The sequence below is a fragment of the Dioscorea cayenensis genome, chromosome 14 (assembly GCF_009730915.1).
Source record: "Dioscorea cayenensis subsp. rotundata cultivar TDr96_F1 chromosome 14, TDr96_F1_v2_PseudoChromosome.rev07_lg8_w22 25.fasta, whole genome shotgun sequence".
In the NCBI taxonomy this organism is placed as follows: Eukaryota; Viridiplantae; Streptophyta; class Magnoliopsida; order Dioscoreales; family Dioscoreaceae; genus Dioscorea; species Dioscorea cayenensis.
Window position 1 is genome coordinate 2,460,353 of NC_052484.1, and position 13,068 is coordinate 2,473,420.

The window sequence follows — 13,068 nt, forward strand, 5'->3', positions numbered from 1 at the left end:
CGACGTTGGGCCACGAGGCTGGCTAGGTGTCACCCACGTCCTTTGGTATCCTCTCATTGCCAATCGGAATGAACCTAGGGAGTCACGCTTAAAGGGATAAAGAATCAGTCTCATTTTAAGTACGGGGGTAAAATTGTTAATTTATAATTTTACTTCATGGGATGAGTGAAATTGTAAATTGGTCTAGGGTTTTTGTCTTAAGTTTAAATTTTGATTTAAATTCGATGGAGTCGAATAGATAATCAAAATTATGAGGACTCAAAGATAAAAGTGATTTTAGTTAGATTAAGACTCATATTTCTAATAGAACTTCTATGGTAATGTTTATCATATTATGAAGGTTCATATTTTGAATAGAACTTCATAACTGAATGATGTTTATTATATTATGAAGGTTCATATTTCGAATAGAACTCATAATTAAATAATGTTTATTATGTTTTATGAAGTTTCTATAAATATGACTCCTCTCCAACTATAGACTCATCTCAATTAATTCTCTAGTGAGAAAATCCCCTAGCTCTCTCTTCCTCTCTAACCCTAGCCGCTATTTGGAGAAGAAGAGGAGATTGTCTCTTAATTCCGGCGTGTTATCTAGAGGCGTGGAACTTTCGTTCGGCGCTAGGAGATCTACGACAATCCGAGAGATAAATTCGGCGCATCAAAAGAAAGAAAATCATTAAGAGGTAATTTTCTAGGCCTTTTAATTAAATTACGGTGCTCATTAAAATAATTAGAATATATATCGCAAATATATTATTGCTTCCATATGCCCTTTTAATGTTATTTGACTTTTGCGATATTACTTAACAGGATGATCTACAAAATAAGAACCAAGAATTAATGAAGCAGGTTGAAATCTGTCAGGTAAAAAATAGAACTTGGTTATGGATCATTCTAGCTTCTTAGGATGTTTATTTTTCCCCCATATTAAAGGTATTGTGTTTTCAAACGATGTACACGGTTAGGAAACAGGCTTAGCTCCTTCATACCATCTCATCAGGCACTTCCAAAAAAGGTTTTTCCCCCTTTTTTTTTATGGATTTATATATTGTGATATTCTACCTTCATACCAGTTCATCAGTCACTTCCAAATAAGGTTTTTCCCCCTTTTTTTATGGATTTATGGATTGTGATATTCTATAGAAGACTAGGTGATCCTGAATGGCAAGAAAATTGTTTGTATTTTGTGTATATTAAAATGCATTATGCTTTGTTGTGGATAAGAATGAATTAGTTGTCAAGATGAATGTCTTTATATGTTGTATATGTTGTTTATCATGTTTATATGTGTACATATGTGATGATAAACTCAGTAGACTCCCAATGGACTCTATATGAAGCTGAATAACACGAACGATAGAATCAACACGTTAGCAGGGATTTGAAAATCGTATATTTGAAAATCCAAATCTTTGGTATGATAAACTCAGTAGACTCCCAATGGACTCTATATGAAGCTGAATAACATGAACGATAGAATCAACACGTTAGCAGGGATTTGAAAATCGTATATTTGAAAATCCAAATCTTTGGTTAGTTTGGCTTGGATTTTGATTTTCCAAATATATCTATATATATATATAGTATGTTATAATAATTTTAATATTGTAAAATTATAATATGACATCTTTTCATGTCATATAGTTGTTGTAGTAGTTAGTTAACACCTCTTCATGTAAATAGGAAATTAGGGAAGTTATGCTGCATTTCTTTATGAAATAAAGAGGTTACATGTTGTTAGAAGACATCTTTTTGTATAATAAAAGGAGTTAAATAGTTATCATGCATCTTTTCATGTTTAAGGAGTAGTTAGAACTTCTAAATCTGAATTTATATAAGAACACTTAAATGTTGCATGGAAGAGATAGAAGATAGAATATTTGGAAGACTTCTCTCTAAGTGCAACAACAAACTATTCTTCATTCTCTAAGGCTTACTTTGTTGTGTGTGCAACTTAGGAAGGGCATTCTTTGTATCCTAAAGGCTTAGCATTCACCCTTGGCACACAAAGTAAGGGGCTAATTCTCCTTTAGGAAAGTGTTTCACCCCTGGAATCCAAAGTGTATACTTTCATTGTTAAGTGTTGATAAAACCCTTTAAAGTTTTCAATAGCCACAAAAACCTAAATCCAACATAGTATAACCAAAGTACATCCAATAGGACCATTGCATGCACTTATGCTCAGGGGTGTGACCTCATTTGGAGTTATGGAGCTGAATGACATGAACTGGATAGAATCGACATGTTAGTAAGGTAGTACTCTTCTGATAAGAATCAGTCAGTTATCTTTGAAAATATAGTCCTTTTATTTATTGAGGGGATGTTTGGATAGGCCAGAATTATGACATAATCTGTACAATATGCCATAATTTAATATTTTTTGAGAATTATGCCATATTGGCTGTTTGGGTACTTATTTTAGAGTATAAAATTATGGCATAATATAGCTATTATGGCATAAAAAAATATTTCACTCTTAGTGGAATATTTTTTTATTGTAAAAAGTCTCTCTCTTTTTTTTTATCTAGCAACCAGCCACCAGTCCACCGGTGGCTCGACTAGCCTCCGGCGACCGGCCACCGGTCCGGTCGGCAGTCCAACCGGCCTCCGGAGACTGGTCATCGGTCCACCGATGGTCCGATCACCGGTCCATTGGGCTCTAGTGACACGCCAGCAATCCACCGGTGGTTCGACAGGCTTCCGGTGACTAGTTACCAGCCCAATATAATAAAATATGCTATAATTTCTGTAATAATCACTTGCACTTCCTACATAATAAAATTATGCCATATTTTTTTATTTTGCAGCCAAACATTCCCTGAATTGATATTAAATTCATTTCTCATGTGAATTTATTTTACGGGCCCTACTTTTGGATTAAATCGCCTTAATTGTTGATATGTGTATAATTTATTGCAAATGTGATCATGGAAATCTTCTGACATTCTGACATTTCATTGAAACTGTTTTGACTTTTTATGTACGTATACTATAAATAAAATAAAAACAATTATCATTCATTGCTTATAAAAGTCTGTCAGCATATTGTAACCAGTTAAGCTTTCTTTCTTCGAGTCTCAAGACCTTTGCTGCAACTGAACTTAATTTTAGATTTGATTTATACACATTTTACACCTAAGTTAAGATTGTTTAAAGCTTGAGGAATTGAGACTATCCAAAATCAGGTAAATTTTATAGTGATGATCTTTTTTATTTGATAATGTTAATAAATAACATCCTTGAAATTCATTTTATGATAATTTTTAAAAAAATAGTTGACTACTTAAGATCATATTAACACCTTATAACGTTTAATTCCACCAATAATTTGAAATTTGTTTATTAAAACTTGGTCACGTTTTAACCAAAAAAAATTTGTTTATTATTATTATTATTATTATTATTATTATTAAATCGGTTGATATATGTTTTTCAAAAAATATTTTTTTATTAAAATTTGATCACGTTTTAGCCAAAAAAATTCGTTTGTTGAAGTAACCTGTAGTTATTATTATTATTATTATTATTATTATTATTATTATTATACAACTGGTTGAAATTTATTTTTTCAAAGAATATATTTTTTTTAAGAGAACTACTATAATTTTCTTTTATAGAAGTTAAGATAATGTAATATAATATAATGGTTATAGATATATGATGATAAAAAAATTGTAAAAAAAATTCGTTTATCAGGTTTTTAATTATTATTATTATTATGATATAACAGATATATTTTTTCCAAAAAAATTTATTTTTTTAAGAGAACTACTATAAATTTTATTGGAAATTAAGATCATGTAATAATATAATATAATGGTTATAGAGATATAATGATAAAAAAAAAACTTTTTGTATAGAAGATAAGATAATGTTATTTATTGCTTGGTGCTTATCATAATTCAAATTCATGAAAATAACCATTTTAATTCTTGCAAAATTTAGTATTCTTTTGTTGAATTGTTTCTACATTTGTTAGACTTAAAAGTTTTGGTTTTTTTATTAATCTTCATGTGAATTCATGAACAAAATTAAAAAAACTTTTTGTAGAGAAGATAAGATAATGCTATTTGTTGCTTGTTGCTTATCATAATTCAAATTCATGAAAATAACTATTTTGATTCTTGCAAAATTTAGCATTATTTTGTTGAATTGTTTGTACATTTGTTAGACTTAAAAGTTTTGTTTTTTTATTAATCTTTCTGTGAATTCATGAACAAAATTTAAAAACTTTTTTGTATAGAAGATAAGATAATATTATTTGTTGCTTGTTGCTTGTTACTTATCATAATCCAAATTTATGAAAATAATCATTTTAATTCTTATAAAATTTAACATTCTTTTGTTGAATTGTTTGTACATTTGTTATACTTAAAAAGTTTTTTTTTTATTAATCTTCCTATGAATTCATGAACAAAATTAAAAAAATGAATTTTAATTATTACAACAAATAAGAGAAAAATCAAGTAGAATGGTTAATATTTAACTTTGTTTATACAAAGTATCTAAATGAAGTCATTTTCATCTGTCAATAAACAATAAAACATATTCCATTAATATATTTTCCAAATCTTCACATCTTGCAAATATACTAAAAATGATTTTAAAAAATAACATGAAAAATATGTTTTGTTATATTTATATTATCTTTGTAATCTTATATATATATATATATATTCAATTCACAGCGTTAGCACGGTCTTTAATCTAGTTATTATTATTATTAGTATTATTATTATTATTATTACTATTATTATTATTATTACGGATGGTTACGGACCACAGTTATCTTGGTTACAAAGTTGCCAAGATTTAGAAATTTGGTAAAGGTTTGCTTGAAAGAAAAAGATTTCATTTGTTATATATATATATATATATAATATCTAAATTATTTGAGAAGGTTCTTGACCACAAGAACCATTTAATGCAAACATTTATGGGGATACTTGGAGAAATTCAACTGGTGCAATGTGTCTCAATTTACTTCGTTATTTATTTATTTATTTATTATTATTATTATTTTAATTATATATATATATCCTTTTAAAAAATTCAAATTCATTGATGATATAAAAGAATTTAAATAAATTTTCTTATTATAAGGGTTTGAAAGTAAAAAAACATTAATGTTTCCCAAAAGAAATTCCAACTATTCGTGTCTTAAAAGTAACCACGTGGACGATTTCCCACTGTCCGATCTAAATCTGATGGTTTTTATTCGTCCCCATGCTCCTTCACTAATATTGTTGTTTTTGTGATTAACTCCCTTATATATTACTTATTTTGAAAGACTTCTTGAATTCTTGGCATTTATTTAAATAAATAAACATTTAGGGAGGAATTTGTAAAATCCGGTAAATATCATTTAATTTCTGAAAAAAAAAAAGAAAGAATTGAAGGAAGAAACCCTAATTTGGGCATTCCTGCTCCCAATTCTCCCACGTTCGTTGATTCTTCTTGATTTGATTCGCGGTTCTTGGGTTTGATTCTTCGAAAAGGCGTTGAATTGAAGTGGAAATTCGCTATGGATTCGATCTGCGCGAGCACGTCGATCATTGCACATCAGGTGTTTGATAGAAAGTCTCAATCGGTGGTTTGCCGGATTCCGATTGTGGAGTTCGCCGGTAGGCGGGTGAGGAGGTCGTGGAGCTTGAGAATGGTGGCCAGGCAGCGGAAAGATCGAGTCTTGGGTCTGGCTGTGCGGGCGCAAGCGGCGGAGGTCACTAAAGAGGCGTATGCTTTCAGGGAGGATAGAATTCGGATACCTCGGGGGTTGAACGATGGAAGTGATTCTGGGTTGAGCCATGGCCGGCTGTGGCCACCGGCGAACAAGGCTGATGATCCGGCGCTGCATAATCCGTTGCTACGGCAGGAGAGGATGGGGTGTGGATGGCTGGGTGTGATATTTGAATGGGAGGGTGTTGTTGTGGAGTATGATCCTGAATTGGAGAAACAAGCTTGGTTGGCATTGTCCCAAGAAGAAGGAAAGTCCCCGCCTCCAGGATTTGTATTGAAGAGGATTGAGGGAATGAAGAATGAGCAAGCCATTTCAGAAGTTCTTTGTTGGTCTAGAGACCCTTCAGAGCTCCGGAGATTGGCCTCGAGGAAGGAGGAGATATATCAACGTCTCAATGGTGAGTTTCACCAGTTTCGGACCGGTTCACGGGAGTTCTTGGGTTCTCTTATCAATAACGGTATTCCAATGGCGGTAGCTTCAACAAGGCCGAGGAAATTCCTTGAGGAATCAATGGTTGCAGTTGGTGTGGAAGGTTCATTCAGTGCCATTGTCGCTGCAGAGGATGTGCATAGAGGGAAGCCGGATCCAGAGATGTTTGTTTATGCGGCTCAGCTTCTTAGTGTTATACCAGAGCGTTGCATTGTGTTTGGCAATTCAAATTCGACCGTGGAGGCTGCTCATGATGCTCAGATGAAGTGTGTGGCTGTTGCGAGCAAGCATCCGGTTTATGAACTCGGGGCGGCAGACCTTGTGGTGAGGAAGCTGGATGAGCTTTCAATTGTTGATTTGAAGAACCTTGCAGACATTGACTCATCAGAGTTTGAATCACAGGAACCAGAGTTGGAAATGGAGTAGACTATTATCAGTGGTTACCGATGATTCTCTCAGGTAATACCACTGATATGTACATTTTAGCAATTCATATAAAGAAGGACAGCAAGGGATTATTGCTTCAACCATGCATGCTTTAATTAGTGTATAAAAGCTCTCCTCTTGACGTTGTATATATGAAAGATCACGATGAGGAGAAATAGATCAATAGTCAGGTGCTTCCCATTGGTTATTGCAAAACAAATTGTATCATATGCACATTTATTCAAATTAGGATTGTTGTATCAAGAAATGCCAAATTACAAACAAAATCGTTATGAAATGTTTGGTGTCAATAAACTTATTCAAGGTTGGGTCTATGTGCTTGTGACATATATTACTTTTTTCTCATTGCCATTGCTTATGTTTGTGTTCATTGTTTATTAAAATGTTTGGGCGTGACCAAGTTTATTTCTCAGTGCCATATTTTCTATTTATTGAGTGTTTGATTCGTGCAATCTAGTGTCTATTTCGGCTCTTGTCCTGCCATTTGATAGTTTGCTGCATGATTAGATGTTGGATTGGTCTGATATTTGAGAATCTTCATCCTCAGCAGAGATCTGGGAGAATACCTTGTAAATAGCCTGGGGGCATGTATATATCTTTGATATGTACATCCCTTGGATCTTTGGATTGGTGGATCCTCAAAAACAAGCAAATGACATATTCTTTTCCACATGTTGAAAAGGAACTGAGTAATGGAAATTGTTGTGTGGTTCTGGAAGTTGTCATTTCTAATACTCTCAATTGAAGTGTATAAACATGGTATTGGATTTATATATTAAATTGTGGGCTTCTTCTTGTTAAACTGTGAAAGGTACAGCACCATAAGTTCTTGAGTTCTTGTTTGTTGTAAAACTAAATTTTCGCCCTATATTGCTCTTTCATTTTTGTCTATCATAGCAAAAAGAACAATCAGCAAACTATTGTTACATTATTTGTTGTACATCATATTGTTTTGTTGACATTCTGGGTGTTAAAGATTCAGCAATTTTGTTGTGTATGTTTGTATCGGTTTCTACATGTCTTGTTGCTGTTCTTCCTTTGTTTGTGGTTGTATTTATTGAATTTTGCTGAAATAATTTTTGCTTTGTCTCTTCCTTATCATATCAGTCTTACCATCCTTTATTTACACTGTTAATTTCCTATTTCTAAACCTTGTTTATCATGTCATTTGTGGTAAAAACATATTTTCTTTCACATTGATGGTTATTCGAACATACTTTGTTGCATATCACAGTGTTGTGATGGAATTTTAGTAATTTATCATCAGCAATTTTCATTGCTATTACTTGTTATTGTTATATTTACTGAATTCTTCAGTGATATTAGACTTCATTGTTAGGTAGTGACTGGTAATGAATTTGTATGCTATTTCAATGAACACTGGCTTTTCTCTTAGCAATGTGTCATCTACTGTGACTAGTGGCCCAGATGTGGAACAATAAACTGATATGTAACAGAGATTACAATGAGGAGAATAGATCAATAGTTGGGCGTTTGCTAAAAATTGCATAGTATTTGGTGTGAAAAAACATGTGTTTTTGTGAGGTCTGTTACCTTTGGCATAATTTACATTGCTTACATTTTTGCTAACTACGCATGACAATGATTTGGCTTCTGTCCTGCCTTTCGAAAGTTTGCCCATGTTGCAATATTTTGTTCTAAAGGTTCAAAAGGAACTGAAAATTGAAAATTACTGTGTGATTTTAGAATGCAACATTTGCAATAACCCTCCCCTAGAGTTTATATTATCATGGAACTTGATTTTTATGGTAGATTGTCTTCTTTCTGTTTGGCTGCAAAAAAAGACAAGACCTTAAGATCCAGATCCAGATCTAGAGTCAGCTCAAAAAGTTTTATTTTTGTTGGTTCTTGTGTATTATATCAGGCATACCAGTCTGACTTGGCTACTCAAGTTCATGTTGTGCTCTATTTTTTGTCTATTAACTTTCAGCAACTTTGTTGTTTATGGCTATCACATGCATGCCCTTTGGAACTCTTTTTTATTTGAGAAATCTTCAATCTTTTTCTGTTTGCTTGTTTTTTCTTTTTTTTTTTCTCCCTGTGGAATTGCATGAGATGTTTATAGGTGAAATAATTTATTTACTTTGCCCTTTATTGTTTCATTGATACAGTTACTATGTATAACATATAGTTTGATTTATTTATGATTATAAAAGGAATTCGAAAACAGTGGCAGGGCTGTATCATATAGTTTGATTTATTTATGATTAATACTGAAATCTTCCTTCTATTCATGAATAACTTGGCAATTCTCATCATTTTAATACCTCCTACTTGCATATAAACCCCTGCAGAATTAGTAACTACTTGGTATGCGAAGATTAGCAATCTCACTTGTTAACCATCCAAGGGTACATATACAATTATATAAGGATTTAGTCAGGCATATATACGAAACGAAATTTAGAGCTAACTGATTGAAATGAGTTCATGTCAACTGAAAAAATTTCTTCAGCCCGAGAATTTTTTTCAGAAACCTTTTGTACATTCGTGACAAATTGAACTCACAAACGTCTCTTTTATCCTTTATTTTCAAGACTTTGCAAGGACTTTATGAAGCGCTTTTCTGATTGTCCCCGCTGACGCCGAAACCGTGCCTTTAATCTGCAACCAAAAATTCTCCACAAATTAAGAATTTGTTTAACCAGCGGTAAAAACAGGAAAGGTGAAAACTTTCTGTGTTTTCCACGCACAACCTTGGCTTTTGCTGTCATTGCAAGAATACCATCTTCTGTGTTTGACTGCAGTGAATGGCTGTCCAGATCAAGATTGTTCATGGCTTCAATGATGTCGAAAAGTAGAGAGTCTCTCCAAGGACAATGCATTTCAATTACCACATCCTTCTGCATTAGCGTAACATTGACATCAACTGGACCATCTTTGGATAAAACCCAATGGTGTTGTTCAGTTTCAGGCTCATCGACGATGCAAGCCTTTCGCTTTTTACTGGCGTTGTGTGCACCATAATTGTCCGATGTCCTCTCTGATACATCTGGGTGTTTTGGTCTTTCTCTAGCTTCAGCATCCATCAACTCTCTGCTTGATTCAAGCTCTTCAACTCTTCTCTCCAGCTCTTTCAGGTACTCTATTGTGTCGCCTAATATTGATGCTTTATCAAACTGAAACAATATGAACATTATGTATAACCGTTTGAAATTGTTCTCAGGTTTTTCAGTTCGGGTATATTACCTTGCTGATTGAAGGTACAAGTGATCGGAGAATGATGAACTTCTCGTTGAGTTTTTCTCGTCGTCTTCTCTCTGATAACATATGGTTTGCACTTGCATCATCACCTTCAGTTTGGTGAATCCCATTCTGTAGGCCGGAATTCCATGTAACATTAACAATTATTTTTTTCAACATCTTTTGAGGAATGGCACTGAGAGTTGCTTGAGATGTTGATGCTCCTCTCCAAATCTTGAAGGTTGATTTGGGGACATTCACGTGTAAAGATGATGTTATCCCCTCTTGTTGCTTCGGGTTTCCTAAAATTGCAGCAAGAGTCTTTGTGTAGTGAGTTCCATTGGTTGTGAAATCAACCGGAATGCAAATGCAATCGGCGTTGCTGCATTCATTGTCCATCAAATGTTGGTTCTCAATGTCTTGATTCTGTAGATACTCGTCTATGCTGTCACTCAGGGAGCTTGTTCTCAATTCATTTTGGTTGTTTGGAGTCAGACATTCAGAAACATCGGGATATTCCAAAGCTCTTGTATCAACATCATCATGATCGAAATCTGCGTCCACAAGGTTATCATCTAACTGGGGGCTCGATATTGATTGCTCAGAGATAACTGGGTTTGTGAACTGCCAAAAGGATGTTATAATCTGTTGTGCTAGATCTGGATCCTTGGGAACCTTTGAGAAAATGGAATTACTCTGTAAGGATGTTATCGTATAAATTTTATTCGAAATAATGCAATTCTCGAGGATTTCGGTTACCATTTCTGTGCTGCCCAGCTCTAGAATTCCATCCATGAAGGGAAAACAAACTACTGTCTGCAATGCAATGAAGTTTGTCAGAATACGATGTAATCAAAGTAGTGAAATCAGTATTTGACATTCATGAAAATCAAATACGTACCTGGATTGATGCGCTCTGGTAAGAGTTCCGAATCACAAATAAACAACAGCAACAAAAAGAGAGATCAGTTTCAGAAATTGCAGTTTTTAAACAGGATGGTCGTTGTACCTTTGCGAGAAGAGACCGGGAAAATGTTTGGCTGTCGGCAAATTGTGCATTGTTCAACCAGATAGGCTGATTGTCATCGAGGATTTTCCCGGGGATTCTTGAGCAAAGAAATACAAGAAAACAAGTGGAATCAAGTCAAAAAGAGAACAAGGAAACATTTGAACAACCAATAAGAAGAATTCAAGTACCCATCGTCTGAAGTGAACGTGAATGACATGCAGACCAAGTAATACCACTCTGTATCAGTGAGATCTTCTGGAGACAATGAAGCAGAAGGTCGTCTTGCCGGCGGACTGCTCTCGCCGGCCGAAAGAGATTCATACAATTCTCGTAATTGCTCACTTCTCTGGATACCCAATTGATCTGCTTGAAGTTCCATAGGTTGAGTTGTTTTCCTTGTTTTAATGTCTCCATTGTAGTATCCATCACTCCAAACTAACAATCTATGCAAAGAACAAACAAAGAACATGTATTCATGAATTTGAAATTTGATTTTCAGTTAATTTTCTGCTGAAAAAGTTTTTATATTTTCATGAAAACCAAAGTAATTCTGTCAAAACAGAAGGGAAAAACAAAGCAAAAACAGAACCCACTAAAAGATCATCTTGTTTTTCTGAATGTTTTTCTGAAAAATTAACCAAATTCTCTCTAAGGAAAAAAATAAAAACAGAAAGAAAAAAAAGCTGCTTAAATTTCAAACATCAAGCAAATAATTTCTTGAAACAAAAGCAAAAGAACATTTAAAAACAGAATCAAAGAAAGGAAACGTTAAATGAAAAGACAGATCTTCCCTTACCCTTTCTGACAACTTGAGTGAGCCCAAAAGATTGCATAGCACCATTGAAGAGTCTTAACAACAGCAGCAAGTTGTTTCCTGAAGTTCCCTTGAATCTCATCTTCCTGGCACTCAAATCCAACATCCATCTCCACAAAAAAATAAATAAATAAATAAATAAACAAAAAATAAATATGAAACTAAACTGAATTCATTGGATGCTCTTCTCCAAATATATATATATATATATATGAATATAGATAAACAATGGCTTACAGCAAATAATGGAGCTAAAACTCCTGCTCAGATGTGTTGTTTCATTTCAAACAATGCATGCAAAGGAAAAATAATTAAATGAATGTGTGTTCTACAGGATGAGAAGGTCCTTGCATGTCATTGGTCACACATGTGGCAAATTTTAGCTTGTATAACTTGGACACTAGGACCACCAATTATCTCTCTCTCATACAACACACTGTGTGCATGTATATATATATTATTATTATTTTTCAAAAGTTAGATAAATCACATAAATTAAAAGAAAAAAAAAAACCAGAAAGATTACAATGTGAGAGACACCAGAACAAAAAGAGTCTACCAGAAATGAAATTATAAGACAAAGATCAAATAAGGATCAATAGTCTAAAACAACTGATAAAAAGAATAATCGACATCTCTGGAGGAGAATAGAGTTAACTCTTCATAAGACTCCACGCTACTCTGCTCTGACAAGCCGATATTTGTGGAGGTAAGTGCCTCTCTCCTGCAGGTCAAATCCCCACACTGTGTATGTATATATATATATATAATAAATTTTTTGAGCATTTTTTTATTTTTTTAAGAAACTAGATCCGGTTGATAATAACTGTATCATGATTAAATGGATGTTATATATCGGGTTGGTGTGTAAAAACTATTATTAAATATGCTTTAGTATTTTTAAATACTATTTAATACTATTAGTTATTATTAGATATTCCACACTGATAAATAGTAATCGTTAGATACAAATCTTATGGTACTATAATAACCATCCTAAACTTAAAAAAGTCTTTTGGTTAGGGCTCTCAAATCCTTTATTTATTGGGTTTTGAGAAAGTACACATTGCTTTAGTTTTTCTTTTTATTTTTTCCAATTGAATGACTTCATTTGCTTTGTTGTCTCAATTCCTTTCACATGTTGTTTGAGGTGTCAACATGAGTAATCAAATTAATTAGTATTTAATTAAGAGAGAAAAATTATTATGTTTTAAGTTGACAATATATGAAAATAAGCTAAGTGCTTTTTAACCAAACCATTTTATTGAAAAAGTGCTTAATTTATATTTTCCACAAACGATTTTTTGTAAGTGCTTAATTTTTTGTCTAATGTTTTTTTTTTACCTTTAAAACTTTTTTTAAGAAAAATCAATTTGCTTGCTTTTGAGACAAAATACAAAAACCTTTTTCTTTATAAATGAACCA

General features: G+C 33.1%; 2 protein-coding genes across 3 annotated transcripts; one reads left to right on the plus strand and one right to left on the minus strand.

Moving 5' to 3' along the window:
- Positions 1 to 5,377: 5,377 nt before the first annotated feature.
- LOC120275059 (5-amino-6-(5-phospho-D-ribitylamino)uracil phosphatase, chloroplastic-like) lies at positions 5,378 to 7,494 on the plus strand. 2 transcript variants are annotated; one of them, XM_039281547.1, is made up of 3 exons: positions 5,378 to 6,493; positions 6,572 to 6,628; positions 7,167 to 7,494. In XM_039281547.1, exons 1-2 carry the CDS (start codon positions 5,528 to 5,530, stop codon positions 6,593 to 6,595), a joined length of 990 nt encoding a protein of 329 aa, XP_039137481.1. In that variant the 5' UTR covers positions 5,378 to 5,527; the 3' UTR covers positions 6,596 to 6,628; positions 7,167 to 7,494. The 2 variants fall into 2 exon arrangements, with proteins under 2 accessions (XP_039137481.1, XP_039137480.1); XM_039281546.1 differs by having other exon boundaries at positions 5,379 to 6,628; positions 7,167 to 7,491.
- A 1,531-nt stretch (positions 7,495 to 9,025) lies between these two features.
- On the minus strand, positions 9,026 to 12,107 carry LOC120275890 (transcription factor EGL1). The gene is made up of 9 exons (XM_039282616.1): positions 11,881 to 12,107; positions 11,626 to 11,753; positions 11,018 to 11,272; positions 10,830 to 10,926; positions 10,722 to 10,736; positions 10,580 to 10,636; positions 9,827 to 10,495; positions 9,334 to 9,756; positions 9,026 to 9,241 (listed from the first exon to the last, which is right to left on the minus strand). Exons 2-9 carry the CDS (start codon positions 11,751 to 11,753, stop codon positions 9,170 to 9,172), a joined length of 1,716 nt encoding a protein of 571 aa, XP_039138550.1. The 5' UTR covers positions 11,881 to 12,107; the 3' UTR covers positions 9,026 to 9,169.
- Positions 12,108 to 13,068: the final 961 nt, after the last annotated feature.

What these genes read in the sequence shown, in the direction of transcription:
- LOC120275890 (XM_039282616.1), bottom strand. Translation starts at nt 11,753, where the DNA reads ATGGATGTTGGATTTGAGTGCCAGGAAGATGAGATTCAAGGGAACTTC. An exon ending in TTGTACCTTCAATCAGCAAG is followed by an intron (nt 9,757 to 9,826) that starts GTAATATACCCG and finishes ATATTGTTTCAG; the next exon opens with TTTGATAAAGCATCAATATT. An exon ending in CAATGACAGCAAAAGCCAAG is followed by an intron (nt 9,242 to 9,333) that starts GTTGTGCGTGGA and finishes TTTTGGTTGCAG; the next exon opens with ATTAAAGGCACGGTTTCGGC.
- LOC120275059 (XM_039281546.1), top strand. Translation starts at nt 5,528, where the DNA reads ATGGATTCGATCTGCGCGAGCACGTCGATCATTGCACATCAGGTGTTT.